Here is a 14,792-nt window from a genome sequence, read left to right on the forward strand (position 1 = left end):
CGCAGGCGGACAGTTTTTGATCGCATCAGAAGAGGAGAAAATGCTAAAAAACCGGATCTTGTATATTTTCCCATGATTCATCAAAACTTTTTGATTTTAAGCCCAAATAAATCGGAACAAAGGAATGATTGATGATCTGGATCTCGGATCATAAGCATGAAGTGATTCAGAAGTCCGCGGATCAGTTAATTAATTGGGAAGGCTCTAGAACATTAGTAATGATGTGGCTTCACAGAAAGGGGTCAATTAGAGAACAGTCTAGAAAGTTCCTTTATAGCCGAGTCATTTCTAAAGATAACCGTTCGTAATTAAGGCGGTGTAGAGCATAGCTTCAGCGCTACAAGATCCCGCTGAGATCGGCCCAAAAGACAAAGAAATGAATTACTTATTGCTGAGTCATGTCCTAAGTCCATTATTAAGCTTACACAGCCCAACCCCCTATATCATTCTAGAACTATCTATAATACAAATGTAGCACATGTAACTAGTGCGAGGCGTGGGAGTAGAGAGGCCTCTGAAAAGCATAAAAGGTTACCACTTCTGCCCCCTCTCAAACCTCAGGTAGAAATAAAAGTTTAATTCTCCTCACCAGTGGTTGGTTCGTTTGCTCCAAAAGATAAAAGCAAATATTAGTTGTTAGCTAATATAAAACTAACACGTCACTCTAAGCGTGAGTTAGGGTCAGTTAGACACAGCTGAACAAAAGTGTCATAGTGAGAATTAGTGAGAATTTGGTGGAGGGACTTCTTAATTGAATAATCTCTCAGCAATACTTGGTTATCACACCACAGGAGAAAAGTGAGCGATCCTGAACCTGCTAGATAACTAGCACGCACTCTAAGCGATAGAAAGAGCAGTTTGGTCACTCCTGTATTGAGTAACATTTATTGCGGAATTATTTTATTAGCAGTTTTCCTTCAGTAAATTATCAGGAAAATCACATCCTACTGAAAAGTGGTAAATATAGGTGTAATATTGACTAGAAATCATAGTAAAGTCAATATAGAATTTTATCTGTAGACGATCTATACATCAGGTGAGATCGTTGGGGGGTGTTTATTGTTGTTTAGACAGTGAACAATCATATATTTGGCAACCAAAACACGGTCAGTACGCAAATCAGCACAAACTCTAATATCGTTATTGGACGTAGGAAACTGGTTACATAAGGTGATCCAGCTCCACTCCTTCAACGGGCAGATCCATCCATTGGCCAGATTTTCCCTAAGGAAGTCATCGAGTTCTCTCTGCTCTGTGGGCGACAACGGGAACGTCTTTCCCCGTGGTAGCTTGGCCTCAGGGATAAGGTCAATGGCATGGTCCCAGGGTTTCCGAAGGGGTAGTTCGTCAAAGGCCTCCTTTGAGAACACATCCCCAAAGTCCCGGTAGCGTCGCGGCACCATCTCTTCGAAGGGTTGTTCCCCTGAGGTGGCGTCCTGAGCCTCCTGGGCTAGCCGCTGCGATGGGGTGGTAGTCGCTCTCAGGTCGTGCCCCCACCCGGGGGGGATTACCGCAGCGTATACCCCATCCCCAGGTTCCAGTGTGAGGTCTGGGTCCTTTGGGGTCACCGGCTGTGGCCTGAGGCCTCAGCAGGCAGGCGGGCATTGGGACATGGTGACTCTCTGCCGGGCCCAGTCCACTTCCGGGTTGTGGTGCAGGAGCCACGAGTGACCAATGATGACCGACTGACGGCCTAGGTTGGTTACTGCAAATCGGGCCCGCTCTGCGTGCCGACCGAAGCTAAGGAGCGCTCCTACCTCTTCCGTGATGGACCTGTTCTCGTTTAGGGTGCCATCCACATTGTGGACTGGGACCGGCTGGGGGAGGGGGATGGTCTCCAGGTTGTGTTTTCGGACAAATGTCAGGGTTCAGCACCCTGCCTTAGGGTGCCCCGGACTCCCCACCTACTTTACCCCCTTTTATTCTTTGACTGTTGCCTTGTTGTTGCCTTTGTGTGTTGTGTACACGCGCATGCACGGGATAGCGTGGGAACTTTCTGAGCGAGCAGCTCGCCCAGAATGTTCCCACGGGTCACAGCCACAGTTCTGGGTGAGCAACTTTGCCCAGAACGTTCCCACGCTTACTGGGCACTGCCACCTGGATGTTCCCTCCGGGTCACACTACACAACTCTAGGAGCTGTATAGTTGTGGGCATGTGACCCATTCCTTTATATAGCAACCATGCGGGGAGATGAGACCTTTACCCTTCTTCTCATCTCATGCCCCGCATAGGCAAGTGTATATATTCCCTTTCTTTTACTATACATCTCATGCCCCGCATAGTGTGAGGACAGGCCAGATGGGGGTTGAGGTCAGGGAGCCTCCGAGTCCGAGGCCGGGCCCTGACAACAAAGTCATGACTTATGAACATCCCTGTAGCTCCCGAGTCTAGCAGGGCAGAGGTGGTGACTGAGGCCAGGGACGTGGTGGCTGTCAGCTTCACCAGGAGGTTAAGGGATCGGGGGGGCGCTTGGACAACACGTAGATCGCAGGTGGGGGGATGGCCACTTCGGCTACTGCATCTGGGGAGCTGTTCCTTGTGGGGTTAGTGGGTGTGGCTTTTCTTTTCTTAGCAATCACTCGGTGTAGTTTAGGTCGCGCAGTAGTTTTGGGATTACCATGGTATCTACATGCAGATACAGTGATGCTGGGGGGCGGCCAGGGCACATCCTTCACCGGTCGCCTTCTCAAAAATCCTCAGCTAGTTCCTCCCCCACTTCCTCCACTTTTGCCTGATCCGGTCCTTGAGGGTGGTCCCTTAGTAGGTCCGCAATCGCCTGGAGGTCTTCCAGGGCCAGGCGAGCTCGCTGGGGTCTCGGTTTCGGGCAGTGTCGGGCCACATGCCCTGGTTGGTTGCAGTTGAAGCAGAGACCCGCTCGTCTCTGCTCCTCCCGGGGAGGGCACATGCGGTCCAGGTCCATAGGCTGGGGACCTGGCTTTGGGGTCGGGGTCGGGGTCGGGATGGTGGCTGGGGTGGCGGGGTGCACGGGTGCTGGAGCAGGTTGGGAGTGGAAGGGGGATGGCTTGGTGGCCGGGAGGCAAGGTTGGGTGGCTTGGAATCGCCGCCATTGGTTGTCGAGAACTGAGGCCTCGCGCTTCCACTCAGCCCAGGTTGTGGGCATGGGCCGGAGGCGGTAGATGCTCTCATGGAGCCGGGGGTGGAGGGCGTGCTCGAAGCGGTCCACCAGGGCAACATCTCCCATCCACGAAACAGGGCCGTACAGCTCGAACTGCTGGATCAGTTTGTCCACTGGTTCATTCCCCTGTCGGAGCGAGACAAGTTTCTGGCGGGCAGTGGCTTGGCGGTTGGGGTCGGCAAACATAGAGTCCAGCTCCGCAGCAAAGTCATCGAAGGTAGTGGCTGGGGCCCCTGGGGCCAGGAGGGTATTGATTCGTTGAGTAGCCCATGGCCCTGCCATGCCTCCTTTCATGTAGGAGAGGACAAATAGGACTTGGCTGCGTTCATCTGGGAACTCCGTGTGCCGCATGCTCATGTAGAGCCCGCACTCGGCCTTGAAACGGTCTAGGTCATCTTGGGACCCGGAGAATGGGGTGGGGGCGGCCACTTTAGGCGGTTTTGGGACTGGGGCATGATGGAGGGGTGGAGGGGCTATGGCTGCGGGTTGCCCTTGAGTGGTCAGCTGGGTCTGGAGGTCCCGGAGCTGGCGTGTCAGCTCTGCAATCTGTTCCTCTAATGACATCGGGGTGGGGGGTGCAACTAGGTTTAACCCTTCTTCTGCTGTCAGGGCCCGGCCCTCGTTCCGTGACGGGCCCAAGGGGATCCTCCGAGTTGCTGGGGTATCTAGTCCCAGTCCGAGGTCTTCAAACTCACTGAGGGGGCTGGCCCCAGCCTTCACAGGAAATGAGTTGAGAAGAAGGGTAACCTTCTCAACCTCCTGTGAAGCCGCTACAAATGGGAGCCGGGAACTATACAGTTTTCGGCTCTTTGCCGACTTTCCATAATTGGCACCCCCCCGTGGGAAGATTCTGGGCGAGCAGCTCGCCCAGAAAGTTCCCACGGTTGTGGCTGTGATGGTTTCTGGGCGAGTAACTCGCCCAGAACGTTCCCACGGTCTGCATGCACGCGGGATTGTGGAACAGTGAAGGGAAAAATAGGAGAAAATGGGGGAAGGGTACCTGAGGGTGTGTGGGGTCAGGGGCTGTGCCCTGACATTTTCCAACTGAAAGTGTCTTGGAAAAAAAATCTCAGGCCAGCGACAGACACAAGATAAAGAAGAGAGAGAGAGAGAGAGAGAGAGAGCGGCGGGGCTGTGCTTCTCAGAATGGACAGCAGGTCGAAGACACGACACATACTGTACTAACATGACCAACAACCTGTCACGCGTCACGCTGGGAAAAAGGTTGAGTTAGTTGTGTCACGCTGTAAACCTGGTTTCAGGGTGGCTGTGCAAATTGTAATTCAAATTTCCCTTTTTCGGAAGTAAATACATTCAAAAAATGGCCACTTCCTTGTCCAAATGGTGCACCTGTCTGGCCCGCTTTCTGCGGCCAAAGTCACACTTGAGGGGGTATCCTCAGCACAGGTTGATGCAACTTGTAAGGTGCCATTGCAGCCTAATCAGCCAGGATCCAGGCCCAATAGGCCTACAAACTACCTCTTAGGTAGGCTTAGCAAGGATATTATTTCTGTATGAAATAGGTTCATTTGTGCAAGAACAAATCAAAACCATCCATATGTGATATCCGGGTGCAGGAAATTTTTCTAAGCACATTTTCAAATTCTTTTGCATTTAGTTACTTTTATGGCAATATCCGATAGTATTGCATTCCTTTTATGGTAAGTTTGCCGGTTGGGTGTCACGCATCAACATGAGCTGCCGGTTCAGTACTTTTTGTCACGCTCCGGATGCAACTGGTAGTTGGTCGTGTGAGTACAGTATGTTTGCTGAGGATCCAAATGTTGGAATATCAACGCTCATCGACAACAGCCGAGCTGCAGCGTGGATTGGGGAGTCTTTATTTTAACTTAATATCGTCGTGACTAACAACGACTATACCTTTTTGTTTCAGAGTCGCGGTACCACGCGCTCCCAATTTACTTTGTCTTATATCGCTAGTTGTCACAGACAATCGCTTTAAGCGATATTGGCTCCAGTCATATAAGTTACGCTGGACGCCGTAATTTTTCTCCCTCCCTCAGTTCTCTATTTCGAGACTGAGGTGATACCATTTCTTTCCTATCTGTGTTTGCGCATAACTCATTGTATTTTCATGTTATAGTTACGCGCGATAGGTAAACATCTTAATACTAGTTCTCTATTTCGAGACTGAGTTACGCGCGATAGCTCCTATTTCATTACCAAATGGCAAGAGTTGGAAGTGTGAGTTACATTTGTCCGATCACGCACAACCCCCACACTGGGGCAATCTCAACGAGTATGTAACAGCCGCGCAATATTATGTAGAGCACGGCCATACGTATGGGAGACGTTCGCGGGAATGAATTGACATTGAGGAACACGTGTCTCCTGGACAGCTTAGTCACCCAAGTATAGCATTAATCTCCGGTGGGCAACTCCTTTGAATACGTCCTGTCACTTCCGGAGATCCGGATCTCCGGTCTGTTCCAAAGGCCTGAAACGGTAACTCGTGAGCCATCGCACGGTGAATGTAAACACAAACCCGAGTGTGTTTGCTTGAGTAGAGGCCAGTGGGATCGCGCAGCAGATCGCGCGCGCCAGGCCGTCGATCGTAAGTTGGTGCTCTAGGACTGCCGTGGTTCGATTCCGAGAGTGGAATCGAAGGTCCTAAATCGCAAACGCGATGACAGGTTGGCTCATACTCTGGTACAGTTTGACGAGGGGGGGGGTGAGACCATTGCATTCAGGCTCGGTATTGAACTGAACACCGGACCTTGGTCGGGTTGACCAATTCGGATTCGGCTCGGAATCGAATCACAGCAACCCTTACCCCTATTGGTGCTTCCTCATAGCTTCGCAGCCCCTCCCTTGTCCAGGTCCAGGAACAACATTGATCAGGGCTACCTCAACGCGGGTGCGGCGATAGAAGCTGCGCGTCCCACTGTATGAAAGATGTCTGGCAGATCGGAGGCTTCTATCCAAACTGCTCACAAAGAGCAACAAGATGCTGACAAAGAAAAGACTGCCATCACACCAACACGAGGAGCTCAGCTCCTACCCCCAAACCCCCGGGTCAACAGACCAGCGAAAGCTACGTGGGGTTCCACCAAAAAAAAAGAAAAGAAAAGACTGCCATGGAGTACCCATTGGGACCAAGGCCAACAGTCCCGTCACGGCCGTCATATTCTGTGAACCCCTCCACTTAACTTGGGCATACCATTTAGCCCTTAAATATCTCACTTACATGCATAAACCGCAATGAACGAAAGCGGAAGATCCTTTCTCATACAATTGATAGGCACTCACATTCCGCTCCGTTACATTCCGCGGACACGGAGTCTAGCTCCATGGTCAACCTAGTGGAACCATTTTGCGTCGAGAAGCTGTTTCCCTCATTTCCGAGAGTGGGGGCTTGAGCAGTGATGATGATCAAGATATCATGGCGCACTCAGGACCCTTCAACACGTTTTAGCTTTTGCTTGGTCAATGTGTTCAAGGGCGAATTGACATTGAGCTAATTATGCTATGTAAAAAGCCATGCGAGGGCAGGAGCGGGCTTGTTGTGTGTGTACCGGAGATTAAGATCGATAGATCTATAATGAACTGTCCATTTGGTGTCTAGGAGGTGTCGGACCCCAACGTCCCTGGGCTGAGCAAGCCGAGACACGCGCTGGCGTTCATACGCTCAGCACGCCCGCAGCGCGCAGTTGGCTGGACAGCGATGGACAGCGGGGGTTGACACTACTGTATTGCGGGATCTAGATCTAGAAATGGCCCCTTTTGTGTATTGTAATCAGGTAATACTAGATCGAGGAAAAAGCGGGGATTCGTTTTCTTTGCTGGAACATGGTCGCTCATCCGATCCGCTCGCATTTGAGGATCTGGGCCGTCGACTAAAAAAGAGAGAAGTGGCACTTTTGTGACTGAATACTATAATGATTTGCCCAGGCCGAGGTTGAGCCGCCTGCTTGCTTACCACGCTACATACACCCATCAGAACGCATCGGCGCAAAATAGTTGCACAACCGCGTTTCTTTGAAGGGTATCCCTTGTCAGCTTTCGGAGAAATGTCTGCGAGATGAGCTCTTTGTGCACATACTTAAATCATGGCAAAGGGGGGGTTCCCGTCTATTGACGTTGGCCGTTTTCCTCGCCAAACACTAGCCAAACACCGTTCTCCCCCTTTCTAAAGCCTCGAAATGGTCTTTACTCTAATTTTACAAACTCTTGCCTACTTTGGCATCATCTCCAACGTCCCTACACCACCATGGGGCGTTGACCAAGCTCCTGCCTCCTTGCCACCGTTTCCAAACCCTCCGAGTGAACTTTGGGGCTACGCAAATGGCATCTACGAGGCGAATGTTGGCCATGGTCTCAACGTTACTAACGGGCGTAGAGTCAACGTCAAGGTACTCGGGTATGTGTCTTTAGGATGACGAAAACTCTCTCTTATTAGCGATTGCTGACTCGTATCCCTTTGATGCGCGCCCCGACAGAGGGAATTGGACGAATCCGGATGGATCATTACTTGCTCACATTCTTCCTGGCATCGGAGGAGATCAAGGGTACAAGGATGCTGCCACATTCCATCAAGGTTAGTCGTTGCTTCTCGGGGGTTTTTTTTTTTTGTTACTTGGTATCTCGTATCCCAAAAAAATATTTTATCCCCAATGAACCTATGTTGATGAAAATGTCTTGCATTAGATATTCGGCAAACCATGCAATTCGTGAGCGATAACAAGTACGGTTACGTGCGGTTAAAAGGCTACAGAAGTGGTGTTAACGTCTGGGTCATCATGTACGTTCGCACACGCACGTCATCTTCTTTTGAACCTCATCCTGAGGTGTTTTCGTTGTGTTAACTCACTTCTACCGTGGTGGCGGCGTCGCGTTCCACACGCCAATTTCTTTTTTTTTTTTTCAGAACGGTCGAGACGGACTCAGTCGCTAACCTCAAATTCAATAACCGACTATTGTACTCCGTTGCTATGTTCAAGGGTGACACCGTGATGGCTCCTATATGGGCACTGGTGAGTTGAAGATCAAAATCATCTCAATCATTGGTCCCCCGCACTTCTACATTTCCTTTGCTCATGACAAACTACCACGCCCCCAAATCATTTCTCTTTGTTACAGGGACCTTCTGAGCACACCCCCACGCTTTAATAATGATGTTGAAGTGGCTTAGTGAACCCCTTCCTTGATTTTTTTCCCCTCCCGCCACGGCAATTTTGGCTCCCCTTATTCCACGACCCCCCCTGTGATGCCTCGTTCCAAATGAACCGCTCTTGTTGTATCCTAAATATCCGTCAGACTTTGGCTTACTAAATTCTTGTATTGAGGGGATTTGAGTCGGTAAAGGGTAATCCCCTGCTTCAGCGGCGCGGAGATCAAGTACGTCTGTGCATATTTGGGTACATATTACAATGAGAAAATCCCTAGCTGCGCAACGTAGTATGGGTGCACAATGCACGCATGCAAGCGCTGAGTAAGCTGGAAATATATAATCCGGCACTGAGTCCGCCGGATGGTGATAACTTCAATTCACAGTCATCACGATTAAAACTTCCGAACTCCCTGGTAAAAAAAATATTAGCGAGCTGTCACATTTCAACCCTTCAACATTGAGTGTCGCGCACGCATCCACGAGCAACAACGACTGGGTGCGAGTCTGGGTCTACCCTTAAGGGTCAATGGGCTTCTTCCCCGGCTGTTTGCTTCCGATACCCACCGAAGATCAGAGGCTGGGATCCTGCCGATACCGAAGCCACTATCCATATACGTCCAATACGATCGGTCAGCCATTGGGTTCTTCCGTCCGGCACCCATATTGTTGTTATGACTAGCCCGATATGGACGTAGCGCTTCAGCGGCTACACTCGCGAGGGATAAATGCAACACCAAAAAGATTCTGGTTTACTGCCGAGTTTTATAGTACATATATCAGGCCTATGCTACGGATCGGGAAATGCACAGACGCGTCGGAGAGGCAGTGCTGGTGTTGGGTAAGTTGTGGATGCTGCGGGCACAGCGCCATGACCTTTATTCCAACACATATCCGGTCGTAAAGGTACCTGGCGTCGTAGTACACCACGATTTGAATTCTCTTGGATGATGAATTCTCGAATTTACTCGGTCCCCTACGCAAGGCGAGGGGGGATTCCATGGCTAATCTCGACAATCGATCTGTTCTCCTAAGTTTCCAAAGGGTGAAATTGGAATCAAGTTATTTTTGTTTGCTGGCTGCACAACTGATTGTTCCTGCACTTCCTCACGAAGGGGCCCGATCTCCACCCGAGGAGTTCACTTGCAATGTCCGTATCAAGAATCTCCCCAAGCTGGAGCCTGATTGAAAATACATCAATTCGTTTGTTTAAACCAAGGATCACCTCAATCACTCAATTTGGCTCTTGGGGGGATCGATCAGTGACCACTCTAATGGTCCAAAGGCAGGCGTGCCCGAGGTTGAGGGTCTATCCAGGCTATCCATTCGATCTACAGAGACTTCCGTGACTGTACCCGTGTTCAAGGGCCGCGTTTCGAAGGAGTGAAGTCCATTCGCTAAAGCACGCATGGACGAAGATATCGTTTACAGCCACATAGGTGCGTCGTGTGCAACAGGGGTTGTACTACTGACATTTGTTTTCATCTTAATCCAGTCGCCCATCTTGTGTGTGCGGAGGGCGCCTGAGAATGGATGGTCCATCTGATTCGTTAGCCCCATATACATACGGATCCTGAGATTCCAATCTATGCAGTCGCAGAAGACCATAGGTTGGATGGATGAATTTTTGCCTGCTCCCATGTCCACAATGCCTGAACACTCCAGTCCCTTGACATACGTGCATTCGAGACTAGGAACATTCTACACTAGAGAATCCATGAATAAGGATGGTGTATAAGGTACGAACTAACCAAATGTGATGATGACCTGTATATACATACAACTATTGTGCCCATGTCGCAAATTTGTGCAAAGATTGAATATGAACTTCTGGTCCGATTGACTGACTGACTGATCCTTTCATGGAAAATACCAATATCTATAAATCACCCGCGCGTTCCCATGCACTTTTCCTTGGCCAAAGACCCCGCGCCCACTTTTGATACATGCCCAAAACCCAACTCGCATGCATCGACAAATCATCGTTCACACACACCATCGCAACCGGGTGAGAACTCTTCTCCTTGATCATCAAACGGAGGCTTTCTAGCTGACGGGAAACTGAGACAAGAGATCTTAACTGGATGAACTCCGTCCTTGTGTTGCCTTAACACAACGGGATCCCATTCAAATCAGTCGGGCCGCAGTTGTGCTGAATACGATACAGGGCCCAACCACTTACCTATGACAAAACGATACCGTTCAAGTGCCCGCATTACCCATATCCGGAGATTGACACTGGCTTCTCCTTCCCGATGACGCGTCCAGTGTGCAAGGACAGTTTCAAGCGAGAAATCCAGTTCTTCCCATGTTGAACCCAAGGGGAGATGAGGATCCTCCTGAAATGTGTGCTCCACGTCCTCCTCAGTTTCCATCCGTGCAGGTACAACACGGTCTCGAGTGGGTAGGAACGCTTTCAACCCCGACGATCCACTTCTTATAATCAACGCTCGAATGACTGGTCACCACCTCACGTCAATAAAAGACACGAATGAACGCGTAAACACGTACTGCAATCCCCGCAGTCGAGATTGGAGAAAGCCACATGCTTGAACAACCCACTTGCAGAATTTAAGTTATTCGGAAAGCATGTCCCATAGGTAATTTTGCAGTCTATGTGTAGGTTGCTGTGTTTCAGGGCCCATATTGAGTCTTGGGTATACTGAGGGAACTGCTTGGTATGTTCGAGCCCCGAATACGGGTATCCGTCCATAGATGCTAACACAAGAAACCATCAACGATCACGTCGATGAGTGAAAACAACCCCGACTCACAGAAAACATACTCTGTAGCAGAAGTCCTGCGGGTCCCAAGTGCATTATCGACGACCTCTTTCCGAAGCGTAGTCCGTCCCGCTAACCCGATATTGAGAACTGGTTCGGATTCCCTCGTCGCTGAAGTGTTACCCGCCAGCTCCTGCCAAGCTTGGACACCTTCGACGTCGCGCCTCCACTCATCGTTCAATCCGCCAATCCGTCCAACAAGCCAGGACCACAACAAAAGTTCTCTCCACCTCTCAACAACGTGGCTACATCGATCGCTATTAATACAATCATTATGATCCCATGTTAAAACCAGTCAACTCACTGCCCAAAGAAGAAGATCAAGTACGCATCGTCATGGTCAACTGTCCCCGAAAACTGTCCACGGAATAAATGGTGGGATGTGCGCAGGAGTGCTTCCCGTATCGAAATGAAGGGATGGGCATTCGATGAATTCGGGTGTGACATCAACGATATCTCGCTGAGAATGGGAAGTGAGAGTGACTTGGCCATGTGAGTTAAATACGGACGGCTTCGCACTCCATAACGTTGGTCTGTATAATTTTTACACCGAGGGAATGAAACCAAAATTCTGTCAGTCCAGATTGATAAAAGAGGTGAAGAAAGTACCTAAAAGCCAGTTCGTGTAGCGCAACGGCCTCCATTCTCCATCCGGATTATCAAGAGATGGATTGGACGACGTAACAAGCAAGTCTGGTTGCACTCGAAGCACAACACCATATTCTGTTGTAAACATGCCGCAGATTGGTTCCGTAACCCGGGTCAATTGAATTAATTGACGCAGGGATGACAGGAACTATTAGCAGTGTCACGTACGTGGAGTGTAGAAGTCGGCTGCACCCAGAGGGCTCGTTAGGAAGTAGTCGTCGTTCTGTTGACGAACGGAATTAAGGTTTATGGCACCCCCCGAATCAGTTGAGTCTCACCATATAGATGCTGTAGGTAGTATCAATGGTCATTGGTTTTGACGCATGGGCAAAGAAGCTCACTTACAAATGCTCTGAAATATCAGGAATACGACTCAATTGCGACTCAATCGCAAAACTGAAATGAAGTGACAGAGTAATTACAAGGCCCAAACCGCCAGTCAGCCACTGCTGGTTCTACGGATAGCACATCGAGGAAGAGCGATGAAGACCCACCTATCGAACACAGTACCCTTGTAATCCTCGAAAAACTGACTGTGATGAAGAACATTGAGATGGGCGCCAGCCCCTGCATCGTCCCATTCTTCTCTGATCTCGCCATTCACTACCTTCCCAGGCCTGAGCCACTGAGGGATCTGTCCGAGGCGATATTGATGAAAAGATCTGAGAAGTTCTGGGGAAAGCGACAATGTCCGGTTCACGGCCTCTGGCGGCATGGCGAAATCGCCCGCAACAACATGTAGCTTCCTGAGATGTCCATGAAGCGCCTGTATCGCCGAACGTATCGAAAAGCGCAGTTCATCATGATCTCTAACAAGGCAACTCATCAGTCAAACGGACAGCCTTCACAAAGCTATACGGAGGATTTCTTACCGATACAATTTTGAGCCTCCAGGCCACGAACTTGGTCCTGAGGAATGTACAGCTCCGTATAGCGGTGATCGACGATAATGGGATTCAAAATCACTTTCAGAGAGGTCACCAGGCGGAAGGCTTCGATTCCTCAGCGTCACCTTCATGTTCTTCGATGCTGCCAGAGTTTTCCAATGTAATGGGTCAGATCCATTTACCCAAGTCCAGACCATGTCAAACTTTGGAGGAGACACGCCAGCAGCAGGATGGGTGTGGCTACGGCTCTCGCTATCTGGAGGATCGAATAAAGCATCTAAGACCTTTCCCGGGAGCTTCCTCTCAAAAGAGGGGAATCTAGAAGATGATTTCATGGAATGTTGTGCGTGGTATGCAACATAGCGGGTGGGTGGATCAGACCCTTGAGAACTTGAGGAATCCAGTGGCCAATACAAGTAAAATGAGGAATGCGGCCCGATGGCGTTGGTTACTTCTAATTCATCAATCTCTTGTGCCCTGCCCCACAACCGTTGTGGGGGGAAAATTATGAAGGATAGGACGAAAACACAAAAAAACAGGAGGAAAAGGGAGAAGGCTAAGTTTGAAGGTCCGAGTTGGAGACATGAGAATAAGCGCGAACGCCAGGTGAACCCCATGTATTTTGAGCGAGGCATCAGCGGATCCATGGACACCGAACGCAACTCGTAGTTGTGTGGGAGGAGTGTATCTGATGAGTCAAGGACGGCCTCGATGTCATCATCAGGTCGGTCACCTGGCGGCGAAAGAGCTCGCATGAATGAGCGCAAGATGCAGCGTCAGAGAGGAAGTGAAGCAACCAGTGAGAAGGAAGGTTGGTGGGAGATAAAGGAGAAGAAATGGGCAGGCGTGTTTTGCCAGAAAGTGGCGGCAGAAAAGTTATTTCTGGTTGATGAAAACCGCTGAAGGTCGTCGCGTTCAAGCCGAGCTGTAGGGATTACTTAGCCTAGCAGGTGCATATAACTAACGATTTAGTGCATCCAGGAAGCCGTTGGCGCAACTGGCTGACAGAAAGCGTTGCGACGACGAGGAGACGTCCACTATTTTTGATTAGCACAGCGCCAAGAATAACATGCATAAAAATAAGCAACACACGCTACGTACAGCCACGGGTTGTTTTCACACCGATTTTATGTATTATGTAATCAGGGCTATTCCGAATAGCTATTTTTGACAAACCTGCGCTGCCGCGAGGATGCCGAACCCCGTGAACAAAGCTGCGCACAACTGGACAAACCAAACTCCGCCACAATACAGCTCAGGCATGTCAGATTTTGTTGTAAATCCGGAGTTCCATATATGGCAACCCGCTTCAGCGGTTCACTCGCAATCCAGGTGTAATATAGAAATGAGAAGAGAAACTGTAACTAAAGAACATACGGTGCTAAAGCACCCATATTTATACTATGCATCGGCAATCCGGAGCTTCCTATGCGCGGTATTTACGCAAGCGCTTAGTCACATCCTCCACATTATCCTCCACATATGTCCCGGATATCTCCGGTGACTCGCCATTTCCAATATTCCCCCTCGAGTCACATACTCCATGGGTTCCTTGATCGGGAAGGGTCCTGCCCTGTATGACAAACTCGAAGCGCCTGAGATCCATCCCATCCTCCGATGTTTTCCAGTCCTATACAGTCTTACCACATCCGGATCCCCCCCATTCCCGAAGTCACATGACGGCACTCCTGTTTCCATTTCGGGGCCCTTCCTATTATTCTCTCGGCTGGGATGCCGGTATCCTCCTTCAACATATCGGCCTCTCTTTGGTCTGCTTTCCCCCTGCATCAAATGTCCCCCATCTCCATCCTTGCTCCCTGCCCTCTGAGAATGTCCATCCCTTCTGGGTTAATTGCGTGGGAAGTCGGGGAAAATGATATGGTAATTGATCTTCGGGTTCAAACACGTGATCGGTCCGTCGGCCAGATCCGAATCGTCGATATTCATTCCGATTCCGAGCATTCTGGTTCCGGGGTACAAGGGAAATGCTGAGGTCATTACTTTCAGCACTGTCCCAGGGAGTTATACGCAGTTTCCACATATTACATAAGCGACGGATGCAGTGATTGAGTATTCCGGTTAGACCCAGGGCTGGGCTCATAACCTGTTGTTAATCCGGAGTTCCATATATGGCAACCCGCTTCAGCGGTTCACTCGCAATCCAGGTGTAATATAGAAATGAGAAGAGAAACTGTAACTAAAGAACATA

General features: G+C 49.8%; 2 protein-coding genes across 2 annotated transcripts; one reads left to right on the forward strand and one right to left on the reverse strand.

The window, feature by feature from the left end:
- Positions 1 to 7,300: 7,300 nt before the first annotated feature.
- Positions 7,301 to 8,267, forward strand: EI90DRAFT_3115336 (uncharacterized protein; the record flags this gene model as incomplete). Its single annotated transcript, XM_039062771.1, has 5 exons — positions 7,301 to 7,518; positions 7,598 to 7,695; positions 7,806 to 7,899; positions 8,026 to 8,131; positions 8,238 to 8,267. The coding sequence occupies 5 exons, from the start codon at positions 7,301 to 7,303 to the stop codon at positions 8,265 to 8,267; spliced, it is 546 nt and encodes a 181-aa protein (XP_038923236.1).
- A 1,877-nt stretch (positions 8,268 to 10,144) lies between these two features.
- On the reverse strand, positions 10,145 to 12,918 carry EI90DRAFT_3115337 (uncharacterized protein; the record flags this gene model as incomplete). Its single annotated transcript, XM_039062772.1, has 11 exons — positions 10,145 to 10,371; positions 10,448 to 10,723; positions 10,777 to 10,983; positions 11,040 to 11,293; positions 11,353 to 11,581; positions 11,658 to 11,771; positions 11,865 to 11,919; positions 11,975 to 11,984; positions 12,042 to 12,092; positions 12,191 to 12,505; positions 12,569 to 12,918. The coding sequence occupies 11 exons, from the start codon at positions 12,916 to 12,918 to the stop codon at positions 10,145 to 10,147; spliced, it is 2,088 nt and encodes a 695-aa protein (XP_038923237.1).
- Positions 12,919 to 14,792: the final 1,874 nt, after the last annotated feature.

The sequence above is a fragment of the Cantharellus anzutake genome (genome assembly GCF_015039405.1).
Source record: "Cantharellus anzutake strain C23 chromosome Unknown EI90scaffold_2, whole genome shotgun sequence".
In the NCBI taxonomy this organism is placed as follows: domain Eukaryota; kingdom Fungi; phylum Basidiomycota; class Agaricomycetes; order Cantharellales; family Hydnaceae; genus Cantharellus; species Cantharellus anzutake.